At 52.2% G+C, this 27,823-nt stretch overlaps 1 protein-coding gene across 3 annotated transcripts in view; it reads right to left on the reverse strand.

Annotated features, from left to right (window-relative positions):
• The window catches only part of LOC149370658 (flavin-containing monooxygenase 5-like), a 108,200-nt gene that overhangs the window by 37,413 nt on the left and 42,964 nt on the right, over positions 1–27,823 (reverse strand). The window contains exon 1 of one of the 3 annotated variants that reach the window (XM_089562651.1): positions 25,364–25,584. The exons of the other annotated variants lie outside the window; for them this stretch is intronic. Within the exon in view, the coding sequence (XP_089418777.1) occupies positions 25,364–25,422 (59 nt within the window). The 5' untranslated portion in view covers positions 25,423–25,584. Of the gene's footprint in view, positions 1–25,363; positions 25,585–27,823 lie in introns of those variants that run through there. 3 annotated transcript variants of the gene reach the window in all.

The raw sequence follows: 27,823 nt of genomic DNA on the forward strand, positions 1-27,823 counted from the left end.
AAGGAAAATGAAATGAAAATTGGTTTTAAGGAAAGGAAATAATCCTGTCTCTCATATCTCGATGTACACCCGAAAGGAATGGACACCACAATACAATACCGTATTCACTGGACGCGCCTTTGCTCATTCCAAACCATCGAGCTGGCTGAAGCCCCTCCCCAGTGACCCAGTGCCCATTGTGCCTCAGGTGAAGATTCTCGGCCTTCATATTAGCAACACACTCGATGCAACCGCCACCCTTCAGCTCTTGCAAAGACAGACCAAACAGGTCGCGGTCATGGGCTGTCTGAACGCGAAGCCCTCAATATGACAAATGCACTAATAATTTGCCGCATTATATACCACCTCCCATACCACATACTCACTCAGCGGCAAACACAACAGGCAGACATCCAAATACGCACGGCTGTCACCTCCGCTTTTAAAGGAAGAAACAGCGCGACGAAACACGGACACACGAAGAAATGACACACACACGAGCGCTGACTCACAACTGAAAGTCTATTTTGGCCGCTATGGGGCCCGAGTGAGTGGACGCGTTTATTAAGGCCGATTCACACGACGGACCGTTCGTCCGCGGCCCGCGCACTACGTGTTCATGCGTCAGCACCTTTAGAGGCGCGCTGCCGGCCGTGAGAGGCCGCGGCCGGCAGAGCGCCTCTAAATGTGCTGACGCATGAACACGTAGTGCGCGGGCCGCGGACGAACGGTCCGTCGTGTGAATCGGCCGCAAATTTCTGGTTGCTGTGTCCAGCTAAGTCCTTTCTAGGACCCACCAAGACCCTCAGCGGATCCTGGAAGGTTCACGGACCCCAATCGCTACCATCTTTTGGATGTGCCCAATGACCTCGGTGAGCTACCTGTTGAAAATGTCTCTGGCAGCCACGCCGCTGCGCTAAGCCTCGCCTCATCGAGGCGAGCCTCGCCGGCGCGCCGCGTTCCTCACTCCCCAACAGCCATGGAGGAGCCCGTGGATGGAGAGACCTTGAACCTCTTGGACTGCCACCCTGGTGAGTGGAAAACTGTGCTCCATGCATACCGTAATCGGACCACGGATTCGAATTTGCCCCCAAAACACCCGGTATCGGCCACCGTTCAACCTAAACCAAGCACCAGCAACGCCGGCGCGCCACCGGACGCTGCATCTGGGAACACCCGAAGCGCGTTCAAGGAGACACCACAGCTCCTACGCATGACGCGCGCCGTCGTCGATAGAAGTAAGCAACTCGCCGCACTGCCGGCGGAAACCATCAGAGTCGTCTTTCGCCCGCGAGGCGGCCTCTCCCTGGAGAAGATCCCGGCTCCGAGTATCCTGCAGGCACTTCACTCGACGCTCAGCTGTTCAGTGATTGGCGAGTTGCACATAAGAATCCACCCAACTAACAACACCTTCACAGTGGCAACGGCAGCGGAGGCAACAGCTCTGGCATTGGTTAAGATTCAGCAAATTACCTTAGATGGACAGCAATACCCGGTAGCCGCGTACATCGCGGCCCCTCCAGCGGCAGTCAAGAGCGTCATTTCCCGGGCCTACTGGAATGAGACACCAGAACAAATCCTAACTGATTACAGTACAGAAACCCGGACCCTAACATTATAGCGGCCCGACGCATGGGAAAAACAACGTCCATCTTAATAACTTTTGCCTCAGGTCCCGTGCCTCACACAATTAAATACGAGGTCTGTCAGAAAAGTATCCGACTTCATTTTTTTTTTGCGAACGCCTGATGGATATGAAACAAGCGCGCTTACAGCAGCCGACCTTGAACCCTCGTGCGCATGCACGAATTTTTTCCCGCCTGCCGATAGCGTCAGTCGCTGGGAAGCAGCGTTTGAGGGAGGCAGTGCGCAGTGCACTCGTCGGTTTTTTGTTGCAAGGAAAATGGCGGCGCGAGAGGAGCAGCGCTACTACCTCAAATTCGGCCAGAAACTTGGCGATAGCCAAGTGGAAACCATTCGAAATGTTCAGGCGGCTTTTGGTGATGATGCTATGAGCAGCACACAGATTAAGCAGTGGTGCAACTGGTTTAAAGACGGCCGCACATCTGTGGACAGAGAGCCACGCTCCGGTCGGCCATCAACATGCCGAAATGACCAGGTAATTGCCGAAGTGAACGCTGTGGTGATGCGGGAATGTTGTGTGACTATCCGAGAAATTGCGGAAGAGGTGGACATCAGCAATTTTTCTGCACATTCCATTATCACCGAAGATTTGGCCATGGAGAGAGTTGCGGCGAAGCTGCTGACGGTGGAGAAAAAGCAGCTTCGTGTGGAAGTCTCACAGGAGATGCTGCATTCCACAAACAGTTACCTTGACTTTACCGACGCCGTAATCACTAGTGACGAGTCTTGGGTGTACGGGTACGACCCGGAAACCAAATCCCAGTCGTCACAGAGGACGCATTCCACGTCACCAAGACCAAAGAAGGCCCGCCAAGTGCGCAGCAATGTCAAAGTGATGCTGACTGCTTTTTTGACTCCCTCTGTGTGGCACACCACGAGTACGCACCCCACAGGGTCAAAGAATGACTAAAGAGTACTACAGGAATGTCCTCCATCGCCTACATGGTGCTGTGCGGCGCAAGAGACCGGAATTGAGGTCAACAAGAAATTGGCGCATCCCTCGCGGCATTGCTCCTGCACATTCCTCGCATTTGATTCAGACTTTTATGACGAAAAACCTGACTCCTGTAGTTCAACAGGCTCCTTACTCTCCTGATATGTCCCCCTACGACTTCTGGCTGTTTCCTAAAATCAAGATGCCATTGAAAAGAGCGCGATTTCAGAAAAGAATGGACGTTACGGCTGCAACGACAGCAGAGCTAAATTCCACTGCGAAAAGGGCCTTTTCGGAATACTTCCAACAATGGCAGCACCGCTGGGAGATGTATATGGAGCCCCAAGGAGACTACCTTGAAGGTTATTAGGTTTTTAACGCTCCAGATATGCCAGTTTTTTTTCTTCGGGCAAAGGTCGGATATTTTTCTAACAGACCTCGTATATGTGTGTGGTACACCGCTGCACCAAATACAAGGCAAGCCCCGATGCCTGCACAAACTGCAGGAAGCGTGGACACAGGTACGACGTGTGCCCTCTCCCGAAGGCTGGACTCTGCCCGCGGTGTGGCGAGAAGCACACCCCTCAAGAGACCCCATGCACGCCAAGCTGCATTCTTTGTGGTGGTTCCCACCTTACCGGTACGGGCTCGTGCAAAGCCAGGACCCCTCCACCTCGTAGACAGACCGCGCCGAAACCCAAGCAACCAGTGCCCACGCCAAAGGACTTTCCACCGCTAGTGCCTCATCAAGATCGCCAGTGAGCCTGGACCAAACCCACCAGTACACCCAAACATCACAGCGGGAGGAACAGATAGCTCTCCTGCGGGAAGAGGTAAGGCATCTTAGGGCAGCCATTAATTCTATCCCTCCTACCGTTTCTCCACCCACTCCTTCACCAACACCCCAAACCTCTTCACCTACACCCCAACCCTCCACACCCCCTCCACAAAAGAAACGCAGACCAGAAGACATTCCAGACATGGATTCTAAATTACAAAACTTTGCCCAACAGCTCGAAGCCAGTATTCTGGCTCAGACTCAAAATTACATCGATGCCGCCATCACTAAGCTTACAGAAACTATTATCAGTCAGGTAACCTCTGCCATTCTACAACAAATTCCACAAATAATTGCTGGAATGTCTTCACATATCCCAGCTAGCAACCCCATAGCTGCTCCCATCCTCCGCCCCCCCCCCCCCCCCCCCCACCCTCCAGCATGGCCCAGTTGACGGGCAATAATCTCCAATTAAGCATCCTACAATGGAACTGCAGGGGGTTTCGTCGCAAACGAGACCCCCTGCAGCAGCTTCTCTCTGCTTCCTCCACACCCCCTGATATAGCAGCTCTTCAGGATGCTGGCACAAATTTATCGCTGCCAGGATACGCTCTGGTACCCTTCGACACCACTCCAAACCCCAGGGTTACCACGTATCTCCAACATTTCGTACCATGCACTTGTCATGTACTTACCTCGCCGGTAGCTCACACATTCCTAGAATTGATCCCCTCCACTCACAGATCTCAACCCCTCTTCATCCTCAACTGTTACCTCCTTCCTAGGCAACCGGTCTCAGATTTAATCTCTCTAATTAAAGCCGCCTCCAACGCTGCAAAAAAGGACCCCCTCATTATATTAGGGGATTTCAACTGCGCACATGTAGACTGGGGGTACACACGCACAAACAAGAGAGGAGCGGAATTGCGCAACACCCTTCAGATGCACGGCCTGTTCATGTATAATGATCTGAGCACACCTACAAGAATCGGCAATAGTGTCACTGCCGACACAAGCCCAGATCTTACTTTTGGTCGCAACCTTCCCACACCGGTGTGGACAAACTCAAATGAGGCCCTGGGCAGTGATCATTATATCATAACTATACAGCTTGATTTCGTCAAAAAATCTAAAGACTACCATGTCCAAATTACCAGCTGGGATAATCTTCGGAAGCACAGAGAGGCCAAAACATTAGAATCCCCCTTTAACCTCCACACATGGATGACACAGTTGAAACAGGATGTCCAGGCATTCACGCAAACATTAGACGCCACCCCCGAGACTCCCGTTGCAGACAGTCGCTTAGCGCACCTACTCCAAGCTCAAAACAGTATCCTCACACGCTGGAAAATCCAGAAGCAAAATCGGAAACTTAAGCTAGAATTAGCGCAACTACAGAAACAAATAGAAGAACACAGTGCCGCACTCAGTAAATCTAACTGGCACCAATTATGTGACGGATTACGAGGTAATCTCTCCTCCACCAGGGCCTGGCATCTTTTGCGACATAAGACCCCACTCAAGCTAAAAAGCAAACTCGGCTTACACTCAACACTTACCTATAAAAATCGTCAAAATCACCAAGCACTGTTACGCCAACTACAATCAACTTATACCGCTGTGGGCCAAGCTGTATCATATCCCGACTATGTAGGCCCTGATCAACCCTCCCTCGACGCCCCCATTATGGAGGTTGAAGTCAGAGCAGCCCTTATCAAGCTCCGAAACTCAACCCCTGGGGAGGACCAAATCACAATTGTCATGCTCAGAAATCTAGATGACCGTTTAATTTCCCTTCTCACCGACTACTACAATGAGTGCTGGGAAATGGGGGCGCTACCTGCTGAATGGAAGAACGGGAAAATAATTTTCATTCCTAAACCAAATAAGCCCATTAACGCCCAAAACCTCCGTCCCATTTCGCTGACTTCGTGCTTGGGCAAACTGTTTGAGCATGTCATCCTCACCCGTCTCACGCAACACATGGAATCCCATGGACTATATCCACATACTATGGTAGGATTTCGATCCCACCTCTCGGCACAGGACGCCCTACTGCAGATTTCACACGCTATCCTCAATGACATGTTACATCACACCAGAGCAATCCTAGCAGTCGACCTCACCAAAGCATTCGACAAAGTTACGCACAGCGCCATCCTGCAGGGCATCTAAGAGCTGCAGTTGGGGCCTAAGACCTACAACTATATCCGGGCCTTCTTAAACGGTCGCACAGCCTCACTGCATATAGATGATATACAGACCCCCCACTTCACGTTTGGTAACATTGGTACCCCGCAAGGGGCGGTGTTATCTCCCTTCCTCTTCAACCTCACCTTCACCCCCTGGCCAAGGCTCTCAGCCGCATTCCGCACTTAGGACACACACTTTACGCGGATGATATAACGGTTTGGACCATATACGGCTCGAATGGCGACATAGAATCGACCCTTCAGGAAGCCGCTACAACTATAGCTACTCACGCGGCAAACATTGGGCTTGAATGCTCCCCCACAAAGTCAGCACTCCTCATAATCTGCCCGCGGCGCGTCCCTATACCTCCCCCATAACGATCTACCTGCATGACACTCCCATACCGCAAACACCTACCCTCCGCATTCTTGGCCTGCATCTACAGGACACGGGGAAAAACAACCTTACACTGAAAGCACTAAAACAGTCCACTTACTCCGTCATCCATCATCTTAGAAGGTTTTCACATTCACGAGCCGGTCTAGACGAAGCAGACAATCTCAAGGTGCTGCATGCCTTTGTGCTTAGCCGCATTCTTTACGCCACTCCTTACCTGAACCTCTCCCGTGCGGATAAAGACAAGATCAATGCTCTTATCCGCATGGCTACCAAAGCAGCTCTAAACCTACCAAAGAGCACTAGCACGGACAGACTTTTCAAATTAGGAATGTACAACACTATACAAGAGCTTATAGATGCACATCGCTACACACAGTACCTTCGTCTGGCTGGCACCGAAACTGGACGATATATACTGGATTCTCTGGGAATTCGCATGCCGGCACACACTACAGACTTCATCTCTCTCCCTCGCGCCATACACACGACGCTCATCCTCAAACCCCTTCCTAAGAATGTCCACCCTGAATACAATCAATCCCGCCGAGTCGCGCGAGCCAAAGCTCTCCATAAAGAATACGGCACTTCAGAGGATGAGCGCTGGGTGGACACCGCGTGTGGTCCAGACCGTTCAGTAGCTGTGGCTTACCATCCAGCAGCCACCCCCCCCCCCATTTACCCATTTCATAGACCCACCTTGTACCCCGGAAGAAGCAGAGGAAGCAGCTATAGCAATAGCCATTGCCCAAACCACTGCAGCTTATATACTAAGCGATTCCAAAACAGCCATTCTTAACTTCGCCCTCGGACCCGTCCATCCTCCCGCGTGGCAGATATTGAGAATGTGCACCCTAAATCCCGATAGGCGTATTGAGCTCGTGTGGGTGCCGGCTCACTCTGGCAATCCCGGAAATGAGGCCGCCGATAACATAGCCCGAGGACTTATTTGCCGGGCAAATGGCGACCCCAGCCAGGATTTCTCGAGGGAGCGGGCACACACGTTCTCAGAACTCAACAAGCACGCCTTGCCCGTCGACTCTATCCCCCTCCCCACCCCCGCCTATCACACTCCCAACAAATCCTCTGGAGGTGACTCCAGACCCGAACTCTTCCTACCCCTCAGCTTCTATCCTACTTCCGCCATGTTTCCCCAGAGTGCACTCTCTGCGGAGAACCGCACGCCACCCTGGACCCCATCCTCTTCGGCTGCCCTGCCGATCCTCCCCCGCAGGGACAGCCCGCCATCGGAACATGGGAGGAATGGGAGGCCCTCCTTGCGTCGCAGGACCCGGATGCGCAACTTCGCTGTGTGAACCGGGGTGCCAGTGCCATGGCCCTACGTGGCCTGGACACATGCGCGTAATGTGAGGGCTGTGCGGTGGCCCTGAGACCTTGCACGGTCCAAACTCGCTTGATTAATAAAGTTTTCCATCCATATTCTGGTGGAAAGACCCTTAAATAGAAAACATGAGGGGGTGGGTAACAGGGCTGCTCAGCGATAACCGGCAATCAGTGTGGTCGCGTCACAAGATGACACAAAAACACAACAGGGAACAAAGGAAAGTTATAAGCGATAAAAAGACGGCGTAAAGGGCCGCGTAACAGTGGTCAGGTAGGTAACATTAACAAAAACTATGAAAAAGTAGCCAAAAGGGCGGGGAAAAGTAAAAACTATGAAGGACACAGGTGAAAATTGTACAAGTGAAACCATAAAAATAAAACAAATGTAAAAACGCGAAGAAGGTAAAAGTTTTAAAAAACGTACCCAAAAAGGGGGTGTGGAACTAAAAGCAAGATAAAAGCGGTAGCAACGAGGATTCCGTGAATTAATCAGCTGTGTGTGGCGCACTAGAACCTTCGCCGTTAGTCAACGCAGCCAGAAAATCTAGCTCTTTTTTTGACAAGGAGAGGGATGGAGTACTGACGCAGTCTTGACGAAACGTCTCCTGGGCACTGGCCCCCACAATACAGTGATCGAATTAATAGAGGCTCAACGCACCAACGAATTAGTCCGCCTGAGTCGCACAAAAACAGCAAACGCCTACTGCGACAGCTGCGTCTCAATCCACCCATTCCCACCCCAACAAGTCCTACACCTTACATAGATTTCTCTGCGCACTGAGGAGCACATATATCAGAAGCCCCTACCGCGCAATATGAGCGCTAGTCTCCATCAGGGTAGGCGGCAGGCACGATCGAGCTATTACACGAAAACATACAGCAACCGCTCCGATATCCTTTACGTCGACGCGGAAGAAAATTCGACACCAGGATATTTCACGGCAATCGCAGCCTATGAAGACGGCACAGTGGGGGCCGCCGCCACTATGCGGACTAATTCGCCTGCAGAAGCGGAAGCAGCCGCCATCGCACTTGCTCTGGCCCACTCCACCATTGACAAAAACGTAACCGAAATTTGCACAGATTCCCAGGCCGCGTACCGCCACTACCTAAAGGGCGTGCGACGCCGGCAACACATCGTATTCTTGCCATAGTCACCTCTCTTGACCGAACGGTTACTCTGTCGTGGGTCCCTGGGCATGCCTCGATCCCCGGTAATGAGCGCGTTCATGCGCTGGCCCGAGAACTCTCCTCCCGGACCCCGGATGATCAGGCACCCAACCCTGTGAAAGAGGCCCCATCGGTCCTCTCTACATATCATCAAATCACAACATTCTACAAACTCAGGCGCATGACACTGCCACCACCCCACTGTACCTTGTCACCCTCATCCAGCGCCACATGGAGACAATTACCGACAGCCTGTTTTATTTCCCCCCACCGTCTCTCATGCTTTCACCCCACCTTTCCTTCTGATTGTACCACCTGTGGCGTGCCCAGATCCACACTTTTCCACTACCTTTGGGAATGTCCTTCCCCAAAGGCAGTACCCCCCATCCCCAATCCCACTCATTCTCCCTGGGAGGCTGCTTTACGGACCGCTCAGCCCGCCGGCCAGAAATGGCTGGTGGATCGGGCTTTACGTGAAGCAGAAGCCCGTGGACTCCTGGACCAGTAGGGGAGCACCCTAGAAGCTTTTTTTTTGTGTAATAAAGTTGTTTCCATCCATCCATCCATCGAGCTGGCGTGGCAGAGTAGTTAGCGTGCTCGTCTCGCACTGCGAAGGCCCTGGTTCGATTCCCCAACTCGACTGATTTCCTCCTCGGTTTTATTTATTTATTAATGCATCTAGTATTTTTCGCTCACGGCCAACGCCGTCGACGACGACACCGGCTTTTCTGCGACACGGGGCCCTTAACGCTGTCGCGTTAAAAGAGAGAAACAAGTGCCGCAGTGGAGGGCTCAGAAATCATTTCGACCGCGGTGGCTCATGGATGGATGGACATGTTTATTAAGCAAGCGAGTTTGGACCCTTCAAGGGCTCAGGGCGACCGTACAGCCCTCACATTACGCGCATGTGTCCAGGCCACGCAGGGCCATGGCGCTGGCAGCCCGGTACACACAGCGAAGTTGCGTGTCCGGGTCCTACGACGAAAGGAGGGCCTCCCATTCCTCCCATGTACCGATGGCGGGCTGTCCCTGCGGGGGAGGATCAGCAGGGCAGCCGAAGAGGATGTGGTCCAGGGTGGCGTGCGATTCTCCGCAGAGAGTGCACTCTAGGGAAACGGGGCAGGAGTAGGATAGAAGCTGAGGGGTAGGAAGAGTTCGGGTCTGGAGTCGCCTCCACAGGATTTGTTGGGAGTGGGATAGGTGGAGGTGGGGAGGGGGGAAGAGTCGACAGGCAAGGCGTGCTTGTTGCATGAGTTCTGAGAACGTGTGTGACCGCTCTCTTGAGAAATGCCGGCTGGGGTCGCCATTTGCCCGTCAAATAAGCCCTCGGGCTATGTTATCGGCGGCCTCATTTCCAGGATGGCCAGAGTGAGCCGCAACCCACGCGAGTTCAATACGCATATCGGAATTTAGGGTGCACATTCTCAATATCTGCCACGCGGGGGGATAAACGCGTCCGCGGGCGAAGTTAAAAACGGCAGTTTTGGAATTGCTAAGTGGTTTGGTTTGGTTTATGGGGTTTAACGTCCCAAAGCGACTAAGGCTATGAGAGACGCCGTAGTGGAGGGCTCCGGAAATTTCGACCACCTGGGGTTCTTTAACGTGCATTTACATCGCACAGTACACGGGCCTCTAGAATTTCTCCTCCAAAGAAATTCAACCGCCGCGGCCGGGATCTAACCCGCGTCTTTCGGGTCAGCAGCCGAGCACCATAACCACTGAGCCACCGCGGCGGCGCTCACACAGCGTAGTGTTGCTTCCGCAACAAAAGGCGCCTGTGTGCTGTGCGATGTCGGTGCATGTTAAAGATCCCAGATAGCTACACCCGTGGCTACCAACCCACACACAAACACTTAATATGGGTACCAGGTCACCAGGGCATCCCAGGGAACGAGAGCGCACATGCCTCAGCCCGAGCATTTCCCCCCGGGCACCCAGTGCGGATGCCGTGGAACCTCCTACACCACTACTAACTTACAATGAAATACTTCAGCACTTAAGATTATCCCGTCGGGTCTACCCTCCGCCGGTTAAGACACTAGACAAAGGGGAGGAACAACACCTCCGAAAGCTACAGACCAACACTTACAACAACCCACGAAGACTACATGCCATAGACCCGGAGTCATTCACAATGCAAATTTTGCGGGGAGAAGGCGGACCTGTACCATATGGTATGGGCTTGCCAACGAAATCAGGCGATCACTGTTAATAACCAGCCAACGCAGGAGGGGTGGGAGGCAGCTCTGACCAGCTCGGACGAAAAGAGTCAAAAGCAACTCATCGAAACAGCCCGGGCAGCAGCCTACGCCAATGGGGTTCCGGACTGAGAGCTCCAACCGCCGCTACAACCTCCTAAACTATTTCATTAAAATATTTTCACCACCACTCCCAGGTGGTCGCAATTACTCCGGAGCCCTCCACTGTGGCACCTCTTTCTTCCTTTCTTCTTTCACTCCTACCTTCCTCCTTTACCTTCCTCCTTTACCTTCCAGAGCGGTGCGGGTGTCTACCGTGACGTGAGACAATCCAATATTCAGTTGAAATGTGCGACTGCGGTTTACGAAAGTTCGCCATAGTTAGTCCAGTATGAGAAATAAAAGTATAAAGTTTAGAAAGTTTATTGGACTTTCGATCAAAAAGGGACATCCGTCCCTCTACAAAAAATGGCTGAGGCTTAGCTAAGGTTAAGCCTAGTCAGATGCGAAGTATAGTGATGGATAGGCTTGGTAATACATGGCTTTCCTTGGTTGAATACTTGGCCATTTTAATACAACCACTAGAAGTGTAGCAAGGATTGCCGTGGCAGCTATATACGGGATCATCGGTGAATTCAATGCAGAGTGTACAACCGCTGCCCCAGCACCGGCTACAACAGCATTCTTGGCACCCATGGAAAGTACATTGGAAACAGCCTTAGTTATTCCACCACCGCCACCATTCCCTATAGACTGTATTGATGTACCCCCAGCAGCCGCAGGCAGCGCCTCTGATGTGGAGCCTCCACCGCCGCGGCCGACCGCGCGAGCCGGCAGCCCATCTCTCCTCTGCTGTGACGTCATGTTGTCACGTGGTGTCACGTGGTCACGGTGGTAGCTCCACCGCCGCGCTCGACGGGCTGTAGTGTAGCTCTAGGAATATGCTTCGCATAAAACAAAGATACATTACGGCGACCGATGTCGCCCGGTACACACACACGGAACGCAAGTGTTCAAAACACTGTGTTAGGGTAGATCCCCAATCGTACTGCGAATGGAGCCGTCCTCTTTTTGTTGTTGTTGTTGTTGTTGTTGTTGTTGTGACTGAGAGAAGGATGAAAAGGAAATTGCACGGGCCTGCTACTGGCTCGAGCCAAGCCACCACCGCTGCCACGTGCAGATAGAGGAGAGCTAAAAGATCAGAGGAAAGAGAAAAAGTAAAGAAAAGACGCGCGTCGCAGCAACAACTGCGTCCGCCGGAGCGGACGCTGCTCAAAAATAAGCCGCGCTCGCCGAAGCGAGAACAGATACTCCTCAATTCCTTCCTCTTCCAAGGACGTTAAAGTAACGCTGCCATATAAAACATGATGTAATGAACTAATGAGAAATTGATTGCTCTCCTAAATTATCAGTTCTTAGCTTAAATAGAGTCTTCTTATTCAAAATGCCTGCTGCACTTTTGTACTTGCGATAACTTCTAATGCGAGCTAAGAGCCAGCTTTGTTGCTACAATGCTTTTGGCTGTTGCTTTCCAGTACAGGAGGTGCTAACGGGCAAGGAGAGAGGAACAGCAGCCCGGGATTCAGTGAGAGGAGGGTAGAGCATGACTGCCTCGTAAAAAAAAAAGGTTTTTGAGGAAAGGAAATAGCGGAGTAATTGTCTCACATCTCGGTGGACACCCGCACTACTCTGTAAGGGAAGGGAAGGTGGGAGTAAAAAAAAAATTGGGGGACGCTTAAGCTTCGTCTTTACGAGTGGGACGCGACAGCGTGTTGCAGCGTTGCCAAGGGGTCCACGGAACGCCATCGCCCGTTCGGTGGTGGTGAAAACATTTATTACGAATGAGCAGGAGGTATGTTTGGATCAGCCCGTAAGGGACCGATCCTTACAAACACTAGGTGGAGGTCCCTAGTATGGGACCCCAGTGGCGGTTGCCGCCGCCCGGGCGCGCCCGACTAAGGCTTGTTGGGCCTGTAAGTCGTGGCAGCCGAGCAGGGTCGCCTCCCAGTCCTCCCGGGTTGGGTTGGGGATGGGGGGAATAGCGGGGTTGGAGGGGCAGGCCCACACCATGTGATAAGCGTCAGAAGACACTGCACTACAGTGTGGGCAGCTGCCGCTAAAGGAGGGGTCAAAATGTTTTAGCGCTGCCGGGCACAGCAATGTATTGGTGAGAAGGCGGAGAAGGAGCCGTTCATCCGCCTTCTTCAGGCCTTTACATGGGCTAGGGTAAAGGCGATGACAATTTTGATAATATGTTGTAATATCTTTGAATGTATAGACCGGATTAAAATCGGGTTCCTGATCGGACGGGGAGGAGAAAACAGCCCGGTGAGAGAGCGCGCGGGCGGCTGCGTCTGCTGCCTCGTTTCCTGCCAACCCCTGATGAGCAGGGGCCCATATGAGGTAACGGTGTGCGGGGTCCGTATCCCGTATGCAATTTTGGTATATTCGATAGGCTAGGAAGGGAGTGCAGCCTTGTTCGACGTTCCGACAGGCCCCTCGCGAGTCGGTGATTATGTATTTTGAATTGGAATGTGAGGCCGCGAGAGCAATCGCGACCTCTTCTGCTTGTGTTGCACTGCGGGCTCTGAAAGTTAGGCCGTTAACTTTGTTGCTGTTGTGAACTACCGCGGCCGTGTACCATCCCCCGTGGTGAGGGCCGGAGGCGTCCACGTAGTATACGCCTGTTTTGTTGCCATAATATCGGGCTAGCGCTTCCGCTCGTGCCAGGCGCCGACGATTATGGTCTTCATGTGACATGTTTGCTGGAAGAGGCCGCACGTGGAGGGCACGTCTCCACAGTTCCGGGATGCGAAACCTGTCTTCCATTGGAGGAGTGTGTTGGATATGGAGTCGAGCAAGAAGGCGGCGACCCGACTCCGTTAGCGACAAGCGCGTGTACTGGTTTGTAAGGTGCGCCTCCCGGAGTTCCCGGAAAGTATTCACCACCCCAAGAGCCATAAGCGGCTGTTTGAAGTAGTGATGGGGAGGTCAAGGGCACGTTTAACAATTTTGCGAAGGATGACCTCAAGGGCGTCCTCCTCTTGTTTCCCTAGGTGGAGATAAGGAGTCGAATAGAGAATTCGACTGGTTACAAAGGCGTTTGCCAGCCGCAAGGCATCCTTACTTCGTAACCCTCCGCGTTAGTTGGAAACCCGGCGGACCATGCGGCCCACCTGGTCCCCCACCTTACGGAGTTTGGCCAATGTAGTGTCTGGCCGCCTGTGTTTGTGGATGTAGAGTCCGAGTACCCGTATCTCATCACTTTCGCGTATGGGACCACTCTCAAGAGAGAGAGATATTTTAGTTGTGCACTTCTGTGAGGGGCGGAGGTGCACAAATTCCGATTTTTGAGACGCCTTGCCCGTTACACTTCCTGGTCACAACACATCATCTGCCAACTCAACGATACCGAACAGCACGTTCAGCTCTCAGAGGTGAACCCGGCGGAGGACAACCACCTCCACCTCTGGGAGGCCCGGCACAGCCTTGTCCGCCGATGGCGCCGGCAGAAGCATAATAGACAACTCAAAATCCGAATCGCGGAACTCACCGAACAAGCGGCAGAATATGCGGCCCAACTCGCCGACTCGAACTGGGTAGACCAATGCAACATCGCTACCCTACGAATGTCGAACCGGAGCACGTGGCGCCTTTTCCGCGCCCTCATTGATCCGACCCAAACCCGCACCGAAACCCAAAAAAATCGCTGTGGCTTAGCTTGGTTAAGCCCGGTAATTGCGAAAGCAATATCCGTACCTACGCCATGGTTCAGCTGGTAGTATAGCTGGTGGTGGATCTTGTGGTTAGACTTGTGGCGATGCATCTGTTATACAATCCAATCCAATTTAATCAAATTCAATCCAATGTAATGTAATCTAATCTATTCTAATGCAATCCAATCCAATCCAATCCAGTCCAGTCAGGCCGCCGTTCATGTGCACCACCGTCGCACACGGACGGCGCGAGATCGCGAAGCAATGTTAAGCCGCTGGTGGTTGGCACAGCTACTACTTTCTAGCGACGTGAGTCGAGCCTAATCTCTTCAGCGTAACGCCACAATCTCGCTCCTAGCGGAGAGCGCAGGAGTTAGGCGCCGGTGGTGGCACCGCCGCGGCTTGCGACGGCGCGAGTCGGTCGCCCTTCTCTTCGGCGGCGTGATGTCACACATGACGTCACACAGAGGTCAACTAAAGGTCAGTGGTGGCACCGCCGCGCCACGGCAAAGGCTGAAAGCGCAAGCAGTAAAGCTTTCGCTTTAAAAACATCTTCAACGATCAATTCACAACTTTAACGGAGACAAAGCCAAACTGGCTGACGCGCTCCGAGATAAATATCTGTACACAGGCCAGGATTTTTTTTTATTTTATTTTATTTACAAATACTGCTATCCCAGTTGGGACATTGCAGGAGTGGTACATAGGATGGAAAACAGATAAAACAGTAGGATAGTGCATAAACATAAACAAACAAACAAACATAAACAAAAGTGTGCTATTAATAAGAAAATACATGATTAGACAATTCTTGAGCAAAGCGGTCAACAGACATCTGACGTAATGTAATATCCAAATTATTCCATAGCTCCACTGTCGAAGGAAAAAATGAATACTTGAAAGAGTCCAAAAACGGCATAAACGGCACAATGTTAAGCGGGTTAGTACGGCGAGTGATCGGGCGTACTCCTATGCAGGTTCTGAGAACTCAGAGCTGGATCTAACGTTCCAGTTTCACAACCTCAAAGCGGCCGCGGCCAAAATGAAACGAGGGGCAGCCCCGGGCAGGGACAAGGTAACTGTGAAACTTCTCGCTAACCTCCCCGAACCGGCCTACGAGCGGCTGCTCGAATACTTCAATACCATCTGGATGGGAGGTACGCCTCTCCCGAGGAATTGGAAGACGGCTCTCGTCACATTCATACCCAAATCAGGCAAACCTCCCCACATCGACAACCTCCGGCCCATATCGCTCACTTCTTGTGTGGAGAAATTTATGGAGACCATGTTCCGTGACAGACTGTCCACCTACCTAGAAACGCACAACGCCTTTGCAGACACCATGTACGGGTTCCGTCCACACTTGTCCGCACAAGATGTGCTGCTGCTTCATAGAGAGATTCTTGATCTTGTCGAGCACCCTAGCGATGACAAGGAGGTCCTCGCATTGGACTTGCGGGGTGCTTTTGACAATATGACGCATAATATCGTCCTCTCCCACCTGTCCTAAGTGGACTGTGGGTACAACACATTCAAATACATTAAGCGATTCCTAACAGATCGGAAATCATATATATATCCGACTCCAAGACAGTGAACATGGCCCGTACCAACTTGGTACGCGAGGGACTCCACAGGAAGCAGTCCTCTCGCCTCTTCTCTTCAATCTGGCCATGATGAAGCTCCCTACCCTCCTGGGTGAGGTCCCGGGTGCGCAGTATGCCCTGTACGCGGACGACATCACCCTCTGGGCAACACACGGTTCGGTTGGAGAAATCGAGGCCAACCTGCAGCAAGCGGCGGTTATTGTGGACGATTGTGCACGCCGCTGCGGCCTTGAGTGCTCCCTCTCCCTGCTTAGTGGCCCGATACGTGAACACGAGGAAATCAGAGTATTGGGACTCTAGGTACAAAGGAACCGCAAAACTGACACCACGCTGAAGAAGCTCCGCAAGGTGGGGGATCAGGTGAGCCGTATGGTCCGCCGGCTGTGAAACAAACGGGGGTGGGGGGTTGCGATGCAAAGACGCCCTGTGGCTGGCCAATGCATTCGTAACCAGGCGAATCCTGTATTCGGCACCGTACCTCCACTCGCGCAAATACGATGAGAAAGCTCTCGACGTGATTCTCCGCAAAATTTATGAGAGCTCTCTTCAACCCAATTGCAACATCCAGCCAACGTCTCCTAGGCCTGGGGCTGACGAACACCTTTGGGGAGCTGCGCGAGGCTCATCTCAACAATTAATACTTGCGGTTACGCAAAACACGTGCGGGTAGTCGCCTTCTGACCCGCCTCCACATCAATTACACAACCCAACAGGAGAAGCGGGTATCCCTGCCCGAGGCCTGGCGCTTCGCTCCGCAGGTTCGTCCCCTCCCCAATAAAATGACAAAGGATGCCCATGATGGCCGCCGCCTCACGGGAGAGGAGGCCATTTCCGAGCAGTATGGTGCTCGACCAGGGGTATTTTACACGGACGCGGCCGGTCCACACCATGGGGGTTGGTACACGGCTGCCGTCGTCCACCAAAACAAACCCAGTTCAGGGCCTTACCTTCCGTGACCCCAACATTACATTGGCGGAGGAAGTTGCTATCGCACTTGCAGCCGCGGATTCAGCGTCCCGAGTCATTATCACCGACTCAAGGGGAGCTTGCTGCAGTTTTGAACAGGGGCAAATTCAAGATCGCGCCTTCGAAATTTTACATAGATGTGAGTACCGGGGTTTCCCAAGCCGGCGCACCATCATCTGGGCCCCAGCACATGCGGGGATAGAGGGAAATAAGGTAGCGGACGCTACCGCCCGCGCGCTTAACCACCGGGCATCGCCTCTATCGCCGCCTGATCCGTCTACTGATTTCAATCCGGCTATTACTTTTCGGGAGATCTCTCTCCTGTATCAAACCGCTCACGGCCGATACCCACCCCCCTGTAAAGGCCTCAAGAAGGCGGAGGAGAGTTGGCTTCTTCGCCCCTACACCAACACGGTACTGTGCCCGGCAGTGGTTAAACATTTCAATTCGGCCTTTTCGGGCGAGTGTCCACACTGTGGGGAAGTGTTTGCGGACACGTATCACATGGTGTGGGCATGCCCTGCCAATCCTGCTTTCCCACCCCACCCGAGAGGACTGGGAGGCTGCCCTGCTCGGCTGCTCAACTCTCCAGGACCAACGATCCCTGGTGACAAGAGCCCGGGCCGCCGCAGAGGCCACAGGGGTCCCGGGCTAGGGATCCGTCCTAGTGATTGTGAGGGCCGGGCCCTTCAGGCCCGGCCCAAGCAATACCTCTCTTGTAAATAATACAAATAAATGTTTTACACAACCACCACGCGCGATAGGGGAGTTGCGTGCCTCTTTGTAGTGGCGGCGTGCGGTTTGCGAGTCAGTGATGATAATTATTGATTGATCCGGTGACCTTCTTCGTATTGCCAAGGGTATAGCCCATTGTTCCGCGTCTGTGCTATTTCCATTGCGTACTGTGGCTGCGGTCCCGTTAGGACGTAAAGCAAAATGAACGCTTTGCAGCAACGAACTAATGCTAATAGTTTCTCAGAGCGATTCGAAACTATTAGAAGAGGGCAACACGAAGCCTGAAAACAAAAACTGAACAGAGCAAATGCATATTGAATGGTGAGCATGTCGCATACAGTCTGTCCACTTCTGCCCTTCTTTAGCAGACTGTCGCACTTGACAGCGAGCCTGAAACGCTCAGGTGCACACTCTCGCCCGAGATCTCAGCTGCCGAGCCGAATGTATGATAAGCCTCCCTGCTTCCTCTGACACTAATATCTCACACGGTTCTCTACTCACCACTTACACGGACATACTGCAGAACTACCGGCTCGAAAGATGTTCCTATCCTTCCGCACATCGTGATCTAACAAGACGCGAGGCCGTCCAATGGCGCAAACTGCAAACTGGCAGTTTTCCAATCCCCCCCTCCCCCTTGTACAGCAGGATCTCTCCGCAGCAGGTAGACCCCATGTGCAAACACTGCTCAACTCCGGCCACCCTCATACACGTGGTTTGGACTTGTACACACTAGAATACAAACAACTCAAACACATCAGAGACGTGGGACAGAGCAGATTGAGACCCTAGGTTGGGGCTCTCCCGCACCACTAATGTATCGCGGGTGAGTCTCTCCTGCGTACTTCCCAGCCAGCAGACCAACGCCGGCTTATCCAGAGCGCGGTGGAGGCCGCGACATCCCAAGGGATCCCCGCCGACCTCCTCTAAGTCAGCGCAACTGGTCCTTGGACTGGTCCCCTGTTTCCGGGCGTAATAAAAGAGTTAACCACCACCACCACCCCCTGACAGTATAAGTTGGCATTATATTTGTGGAAACTTGGCTAACTGCCAGGAAAGAATGCGGAGATATGGGGATCCTCAGACGCGATCAGGTTAGCGCGGATCGCCGCTGAGTCGCAGCGGGGCGCGTTCGTGCCGGGTGTGCCGATTCCGACGGCGTACGTGCGCGTCGCGTGTCACGTACGCCCATCGAATGCGATAAGCACAAAGGCATCGCGGGTCAGCCATCGATGGACGGTGTCAAGGCGAGCGTAGAGCTCAACGACGCAACAGTCGAAAGAGCCGACGCAAACGCTCTTGTGTTTGCCATACTTCCGACTGTCTTGTCTCAGTGCGTAGTTCCAGCAGTGTGAAGCGTTCCGACGGCTCAACAGTAGAGGGCGCAAGGAGAGACCAAGAGAGCACAAAGACAGACTGTGCGAGAATTCGTGAATGGGGCCCGGCTGTGATTTATTTTCTTATTTTCCTTGCGGTGGTCAGCCCGATACATTTTAACTGACTCCAAAACTGCGATTCTAAATTTTGCTCGATGCTGAGTCCATGTCCCTGCTTTTGGCATACTGGGCTTGTGCACCCCCCCCCCCCCCCCCCCTTCCCCGCCGCCTGGTGGAGCTGATAGGTGCCTGCGCACTCCGGGAATCCCGGAAACGAGGCCGCCAACCTTTTAGTCCTAGGTTCTTTAAACTGGTATCAGATGGCCTCAGATACGGGATTCACGAAGTAGTGCACGCACTCATTCAGCGATCTGACGCAGGCATACAGAGCCTCACGCCAGCTCTACCCCCCGCCCCACCCCTCCCTAGATAACAAACACGCAGCACTCTGGCGCAGACTACAGACATTCTCTCCCCTCACCCTAGCCCACTATCATCCCTCCTTCCCAACTCCTGCTTGCGCAATATGCCCAGAACCCTTCGCATCTTCCCTCCACATCCTTTCCTTTTGCCCGGCGGACCCTCCCCCGCGGGACCTAGAGAACCTCAAGACCTGGGAGGACTAGGAGACCCTGCTGCGCTCGGAGGACCCGGCCATGCAGACCATCGCTACCGGCCGGGCTGCCAGTGTTTATGTACCTTAGGAACATAAACACTTGAGTGCAGTGGGGTCGTGCGGGGACCCTGGGGAGTTCCCCGAATTCCTCTGATAATAAAGTTTTTTTTCTCTCTCTCTCTGAAGAAGGATTGCTCAAAGCTCATTTCTGGATATGTAATTGTGCAGGGATGATGCCATCCATGCTCGTTTCTTCAGCGCACACTAGCTAATTAACCTATCGTTTCGGGTTGCGCTTTGTACACGCTTAAACCCATCTTTGTGGGAGATGTAAAAGTTTTCAGCCGTCCATTTACATTTTTACCATTATGTGCGAAACAGAAACTGTAAAATGCGTTCAGAGGGGCATGTTTTCGGGCTAGTTGATGCTACATATTATATAAAAAAAATTAGCGCAAAATCAGCGACAAAGGACAAGGAAGGAGACATATATGACGATTAACAAGCGCTTGTTAAAGGTGCACTGAAGTGGAATCTGACTCGTCTTTCTGCCACGGGAACTCGGTCTACACGTTCCCAGCATTCTTAGAAACTTCGTCTTACTGCCCTGTGTGGCCGATTTCCTTAAATAAATCTAATTAACGTGCGGCTCCCACCTTTATTTTTTGACGCGGCCCGTACGGTGGGCCGCGTCGACCAACGCGTGGAGTGCCTTTCAGCCAGCTCTGTAGAGGCTTTGCTTTCGCTTTAATTTGTTTTTTAGGTTTCCGTGAAAAAATAGTTTCATTCGCAGCTATTGTAGCCGCAATGTAAGCCCGCAGAAATAAAAATACGCGCGGACTATTTGCCACTACGGATTACTACGTATTACTCCGCCGATGGCAGAGCGGCAAGCCGCCACGGGACTGGGTGAAAGGCACTCCACGCGTTGGTCGACTCCGCCCACCGTACGGGGAGAATTAAAAAAAAAAAGGCGGGAGCCGGACGTTAATTCGATTTAATTAGGGAAATCGGCCACAGAGGGCAATACATCGAGGTTTCTAAGAATGCTCGGAACATGTAGATTGAGTTCCCGCGGCAAAAAGACGAGTTCAGATTCCTCTTCACTGCACCTTTGATCGTAATGTGTGTTGCCTTCCTTGTCCATTGTGGCTGTTTTTGCGCTATTTTTTTACAATAAGGTGAAATACGCAACTATGAGTCATTGATGCCCCTTGCACAGTCTACCTGTAACCGCGCACAAATGACCCAAAAGGCCTTGGAAATTCCTTTGGAATGCCGTTACATACGATCTGTAAAGTTCCTGCGATCACGAAGCCAGCGGTCCTCGGCGTCACGGGGGCGAACAGTTTTAGCTTGCGCGACAGGAACAACTCAATGGCGCCGCTAGGTCCCCCTCCTAACTGCGTGTGCTTAAAGGTGCACTGAAGAGGAATCTGAACTCGCCTTTTTGCCGCGGGAACTCGATCTACACGTTCCCAGCATTCTTAGAAACTTCGTCTTACTGCCCTGTGTGGCCGATTTCCTTAAATAAATCTAATTAACGTGCGGCTCCCACCTTTATTTTTTGACGCGGCCCGTACGGTGGGCCGCGTCGACCAACGCGTGGAGTGCCTTTCAGCCAGCTCTGTAGAGGCTTTGCTTTCGCTTTAATTTGTTTTTTAGGTTTCCGTGAAAAAATAGTTTCATTCGCAGCTATTGTAGCCGCAATGTAAGCCCGCAGAAATAAAAATACGCGCGGACTATTTGCCACTACGGATTACTACGTATTACTCCGCCGATGGCAGAGCGGCAAGCCGCCACGGGACTGGCTGAAAGGCACTCCGCGCGTTGGTCGACTCCGCCCACCGTACGAGGGAGAATTAAAAAAAAAAGGCGGGAGCCGGACATTAATTCGATTTAATTAGGGAAATCGGCCACACAGGTCAATAAATCGAAGTTCCTAAGAATGCTCAGAACGTGTAGATTGAGCTCCAGCGGCAAAAAGACGAGTTCAGATTCCTCTTCAGTGCACCTTTAAGCAGTAACATACCAAGAGAACGTTTTAGTAACAGAAATGAAACACTGGACCGAGTAGCACGCACTTAATAAAAGGAATACAAGAAATAGTTCAATTCGCAAATTTTACCGCCCACGGTGGCTCACTGGTTAAGGCGCTCGTCTATTGAGCCGGAGTACCCGAGTTCGAACCCGACCGCGGCGGAAGCATTTCAATGGTGGCGAAACGCAGAAGGCGCCTGTGTGCTGTGCGATGGCGGTGCACGTTTAAGATCCCCAGGTGGCCGAAATTATTCCGGAGCCCTCCACTATGGCACCTCTTCCTACCTTTCATCTGTCAGTCCCTCGTTTATCCCTTCCCTTACGGCGCGGTTCAGATGTCCACCGAGATATGTGAGACAGACACCGCACCATTTTCAACCCCAAAACCAATTATTATTATCAATTATTATTATTATTTCCACATTTTATAGGCCAAAACACTAATAGTGCCCCTGCGCAATGACCAAATGTATTCGAACCTGGTTATATAGAATTCGAAGAGGATCGCGAATTAGTATATCAATAAGCAGTGGATACGCTCATCTCTAACCTAGGCGCAGTAATACATTGCACCAACGCTAGAGCAGCGACGTGCCGCCAGGATCACCGTTATGCTATAGGCGTGGGTAGGCCTAACCAGATTCGAATCGAGTCCGCAGTGGATGGTTCTTCGGAACTAACCACTGAATTTCATGAGAGGTATAATTTGGTCACCAGTACTCTGTGAATATAATAATCACTCGTTAAGCCTAAGGCACAGTTGAGTTCCGCAACGCCTTCGGCAGCGAAGCAAGCAAATGAATCCAAGCGAGAGTCGCCTCTAGGTTTTAGTCAGGTTGTCATCCCCGCACGTCAGCGATGGGGTGTGTAAAATGAGTGCTAGAAATGGAAGACCACCCCAAAAGACACCACACATTCATCTCGTAACATGGTTTCACAGCGCAAGCGATGCCAGCTGATGCCCAAGACCGCGCAGCCGATCTGTCTCCTCGCGCCAAAAGTGGCCGTAGAGAGTCGCTTGGAGTAACGCCACTTGCAGGGGCACACAGCGCAGTTAGATATATAAAATAGACGACAAAGGTGGAGTTCGATATAGAGCGCGACTTTCCTATATTTTTACCCGGGATTTTCGAAGGGATAATTTCGCGTTCGTTATAGCCAATAATTCGAAATATCCGGATTCGACATATCCGGGCTTGACTATACCAACTAGCACAACCAGCCACGCTCGCAAAATACATCGTTGTTTGAGTGTGCTTTGCATGCAGCAGTGCGAGAACCTCACAACCTTGGGTACCTTGCAGGTTGGCAGAAGATTTACAACGTCAACACTACACTGGGGAAATAAAATTGACATCCTTTCTCCGGCCATTTATCGCCGCTCTTTGGCAAGAAGCCCCGCTTTTACTGCAGCGAATGGGCGAAGTCCGTTCATAGTGCAGCGGTGTGCACCGCTTGGCACACTGACCCACACGGCGCTGAGAGCGAAAGTGGGACGTCGTCGAGCGCGGTGTGTTCCGAATTCGCCCTCGTTGTGACGGCGGCGCGCATTCTCCGTCGCTATCTCTCTCTCCCCCCTCTCTCTCTTTACGAGTGGGTGCGTGCCCTCTACCTCGGTCGCTCACTAGGGCAGCGGTGGCTCCGCCTAATTGGATCGAATGCGTTTCGCAATGATGGACGGGCCACTGATGCTGTCCCAGGCCGCCTTGGTTGGCAGGATTCCACCGTGCCGCGCCTGCCTTTCGCCCTGAGGTCCGTGGAGGAACGATCGTTGACACTTGCTTGGTGTTGCCTTCTTTATTCCATTTCGCTTTCAGTTTCTTTCCTATTTTCGTGTGAACAGGTCAGCGAAGGGTCGACCGCATGCGCGGAGTCGTACGTCTTGTGAACTGCCCACATAAGAAAGGCGCTGCGGTGTCTGTCGCCCTGGTGTCAAGTCAACCGGTCCTGGCGGTCTTCCGGTTGTACACGGGCTTCACGCATGGACGCCCGCGCGTTCGTTCATGCAGTGCCGTCGCTAAGATTACTTTTATTTCCGCTTGCCCTTTGCTTTTTCCTGTTTGAGTGGAGAGCGCAAATGGAATGTCTTCCTTTTGTTCAGTCCGTTCTGTTTTCTTTCGGAACTCTACTACTGCACACTAGTCAGGCTGGATAAAAGAATTGGCTTAGGCTACATTCAGTCGACAGTTCGCAGCAACTCCAAAACGAAGGCGAAGCTAAACAGCTTCAAGCAGTAGCTGCCGGGGCTGCAGAATAGTGTTGCAGAATAGCCGTGCAGAGTAGCCGTGTGAGATCGTGAGATAGGCTTCACACATGCGTTAGAGAAAACATGCCGACACTTCTGGTGTTGTTGCCTCAAGGCATCCTGTCAGTGCTACACGAATTCTCTGAGACTAAGTTGTGCAAGTTGTCAATGAACTTGCGAGCTCGGTCTAGGCCATACGCTTCGGTATCGCTGGATGCCCTCAGCACTGTGATGAGGTGTGTAAATTTGACGGTTATAATGCATGGTATACATGGGAAGTCGTCATCGGGCTGATATCCAAGAAACCGGTTAATTTAGCGCAACATGAACCGTAGCTGCTCATGCCCAGTCTCTCTTACTTTACATTAATGCCTTTGACAACGATAACCTAGCGATGTTATTCGAATTTCTTTCCGTTGCCATTACATTTCTTTCACGGTTGAGTCATATTTACGTGCAGTTACTTACACCTTCCCAACAGTGCTGCGTAGGAGGTTCGTGTCACCACAGGTCAGTTATCGATACGGACATGTCAAGGGCAACTCGCTCGAGGCACGGTGGCGCCCCAATCTCCGCATATGTACACGCACCAGCATTACGTGCTCATGAGCGGGAGAGTGTGCTCGATATCGCAGTCTACGAATAAGAAATTTCGTAGTCTCCTCCATACTTGAGTCCTGGTGCCACCACTACGGCAATAATGTTTTACTCCATAAAACTCGTATAACAGTACCGACGGTAAATGCGAGTAGCTCAGTTTAGCTGCAGCTGAATTTTTAGGAAAGTTATGGAACCGTTGTACAATTGTCTCTAACCTTAGCAGCGCGGTCTCGACCCCCGATACCATGTCCGCACCCTTGCCCCTCAATCGTCATCTTCATCTCATCCTCGGTCTTCCCGTTGGTTCCTTGTACTGTTTCCTCCCAGGCGATAAGATTCAGGCTGCCAGCATGCGCCAGAGTCCGGACTTCTTTTTTTTTCAGGTTTTCCGAAGCTATACCATGCACTTTTATCCTAGCTCCAAACGTAACCACAGTGCCTTGACAGTTTGGCTGCAGCGTACACTTACATGCGCCCCACCCTTCATAAATATAGCTCGAGAAAGTACAGTTACCTACTCTTTCGGTTAGAGGAGCTGTTCATATGTGCAAATGCTTTTATAAATGCCAGGGAGACGCATCGAGAAGAAGCTAGCAAACCGGCTCCCCTTCGCTTCACACGCACACAACAGAACACGGAGATGCGACACGCGTAGGACGGGCCCGACGACGCTCTCCCTCACGGATCCTCCGCATCCGAGCAGGAGACGTTACACTAACGCGCACCACACACATGCGTCACATGTATACAGACTCCACACACACACACGCGTGGGTCACGCTTTCAAAAAGCGTCGCGAGCGTGGAAGGAAGCATGCACTCACGGCGTGACGCATCGCAGGGCATCGTCGTCGTCGCACTCCTGCACGGCGTTCGCCGCCATCTTGGCGCGGAGAAAAGCGAAAGTCGGCGCGGCCTTGTTGCGGCAGCAACCCCAGAAGCAGCAGACCCGGCAGCGGCGTGACGCCTTTCCCTCCTCCGCGCAGCGCGGTGAACAACCTCGGCGGCGTAGCGGCCAAGACGGAGACGCTGGTCGGCGGTGCCGACGTTGGCGATGCCGGTCCGACATCTTCCGCACTGGCGGTGGAAGCAGGAACCGACCACGCCGATGCCGCCGCTCCGGAGCCGAGAGGGAAGAGATGCGACCGGTGCACGCAGCGGAGCGATATCGCTGGTCTTCCCGCTGGGCAGGAGGAGCAGCTGGTCGAGGTGCGCCACTCGGCCGGCGTCCCTCCTCTTTTATGGATGCGGGCGCGAGACAGGCTTCCTTGATGCGCAAGCACCGATTTAACCAGCGCCGTGAGTGGATGGGGTGCTTGGTAGAAAGCAAGGGGGCTCATCCTGTCTACACAAGGTGATCTCAACAATTCTGGACAAAACCATTTTTCAGCGGGAAACAGTTTATGGATGAATTTTTTTTTCATATAACGTAGACTTCAGGATAGCAATCAATATATCCGCGACCACTCGATAGCGGTCTTGAATTTTTTTCGGTATTAGCTTTCATGCTGTCGTCGAAAGCGTTCCCCGTTGGTTTTCTAGGGCAGTCTTAACTGCTCAGTGTAATGGACGGTACGAGAATATTAGGTATTTATTTATTTACCCACAGCGCCAAGCGGCATTACAGTGGGGGAGGGTGCACATAAAAAACAATCCTAACATAAGCAGTGTCAGCCATGGAAACAAGTACAAATTGCATCAAAACAAAGAAAAACAAAAACATAAAAATTTCACAGAACCACGAAACAGAAATAGTTACTACAAGGTAGAAAAGAAAATATCATAACAAGCACATAACAAGAAACAACAATCATAACAAACAACAATAACAAGAACATAACAAGGCCTTCAAAACTCAGTCATTCCGTACGTATGAGCCCACTGGGCGAAGCGTCTAAGGTAGGAAAAGCATGGCGGGTGCGAGATAGGGGCAGCGTCGAAAGCGGAACTACGGCGCACGATCCCGTCGACATAGCAGAGACATTCTCTAACGAAGCCTGTGTACGCGAAGCAGTAGCACATCCCGTCCGCCATCAATATGAATAAGAAGTCCGGCCCGCCAGCAGGTGCCAGTAGTTCTGAAACTGTGAATTCTATTTAACATGCTTCACCAACTAGCCCGGCAGTTTGCTCTCCTGAACTACGACTGGTTATGTCGCGTCCCTGAAGCAGACTGTTGGCAGCAAAAGGGACGGTGAGGAAACATGATGGCTCTCGAGAGCCTGGCAATTAAGCTCCGCGATAGGGTCGGATTTGAAGAAACAGACGCACTTAATCGTTTTTTAAAAGAAACAAAAGCCACTTTTATCCGACTTGGTATTTTTTGCTTTATTATTGCAAGTTCATTTGCTACCAACTTCGGACACAACGAACGCCGTCCGAGTAAATGTCGGGTTCGTTATAAGTGGGCCCGACTGGTATCACTGCATAGTTTCGGATGATTTAAAAGGCGGTCGTAGACTCTGAGACGGCTTGGTTGGCTGGCGTTCTCTGTAAAGGCGCCACATTTGACAAAAAATGACAGAGAATGTTTACTACATTCCAATAAGTGCGAAAGCATGATTTTGTGCCTATTAGAAGACGACTATGAGCAGGCAGTGCCACGGAACGGAACGCTCGCGCTTCTCTGACATCGGCATCTCTGACATCGGCAGTCGGCAAGAGAAGATTTTTCAGTGCTCTGAACCTCTGGATTCGGAGCCTAACCAGCATCATAGCTGGCTGGATGGTGACATATCTCTGCGTGTCGCAATCGTCGCTCCACTGCGGCTCGCTCCTTCCTTTCCGGAGACACGCTTTCACTGGGAAAGGAATTAGCATCCGCGAGCGATTAATGCGCGATGCCGCAAGAACCGGTGCGGCTCTGTGTATGGGCGATAAAATCGCGGCCAGCAATGCAGCGCACGATGGAACGAAAACGCGGTCACTGTCCCCTCGGTGCACGCTCTGAAGGCCACGGTGAACGGCGCCTCGAGGAAGAAAGCAAATGGTGCCGGGAGAGAGCGGCTGGGGGGAGGAAGTCTGGACCAACCTGAGGAGAGGGAGCTACAAGCGAGAGTGAGTCTTCCGAGCAGGCACGCCGAGGCCTTGACTCGAAAATGCGGAAGAGCTGCCGCCCATCGCAGGAGAGAAAAAAATTGCCTGGCGGTTTGACATGAAATATTGTGCGAAAACACAGTTTGTTACAGGTGGGCACCATTGTAACGTACCTGAAAGGGCGGAAGAGGTGGGCACTGACCCAGGGACCCAATTGTGCGCGTCTTCACGTCGATGCCAGTTTACCG

The sequence above is a fragment of the Amblyomma mixtum genome, chromosome 1 (assembly GCF_055824585.1).
Source record: "Amblyomma mixtum isolate Tamu chromosome 1, ASM5582458v1, whole genome shotgun sequence".
NCBI classification, from domain to species: Eukaryota; Metazoa; Arthropoda; class Arachnida; order Ixodida; family Ixodidae; genus Amblyomma; species Amblyomma mixtum.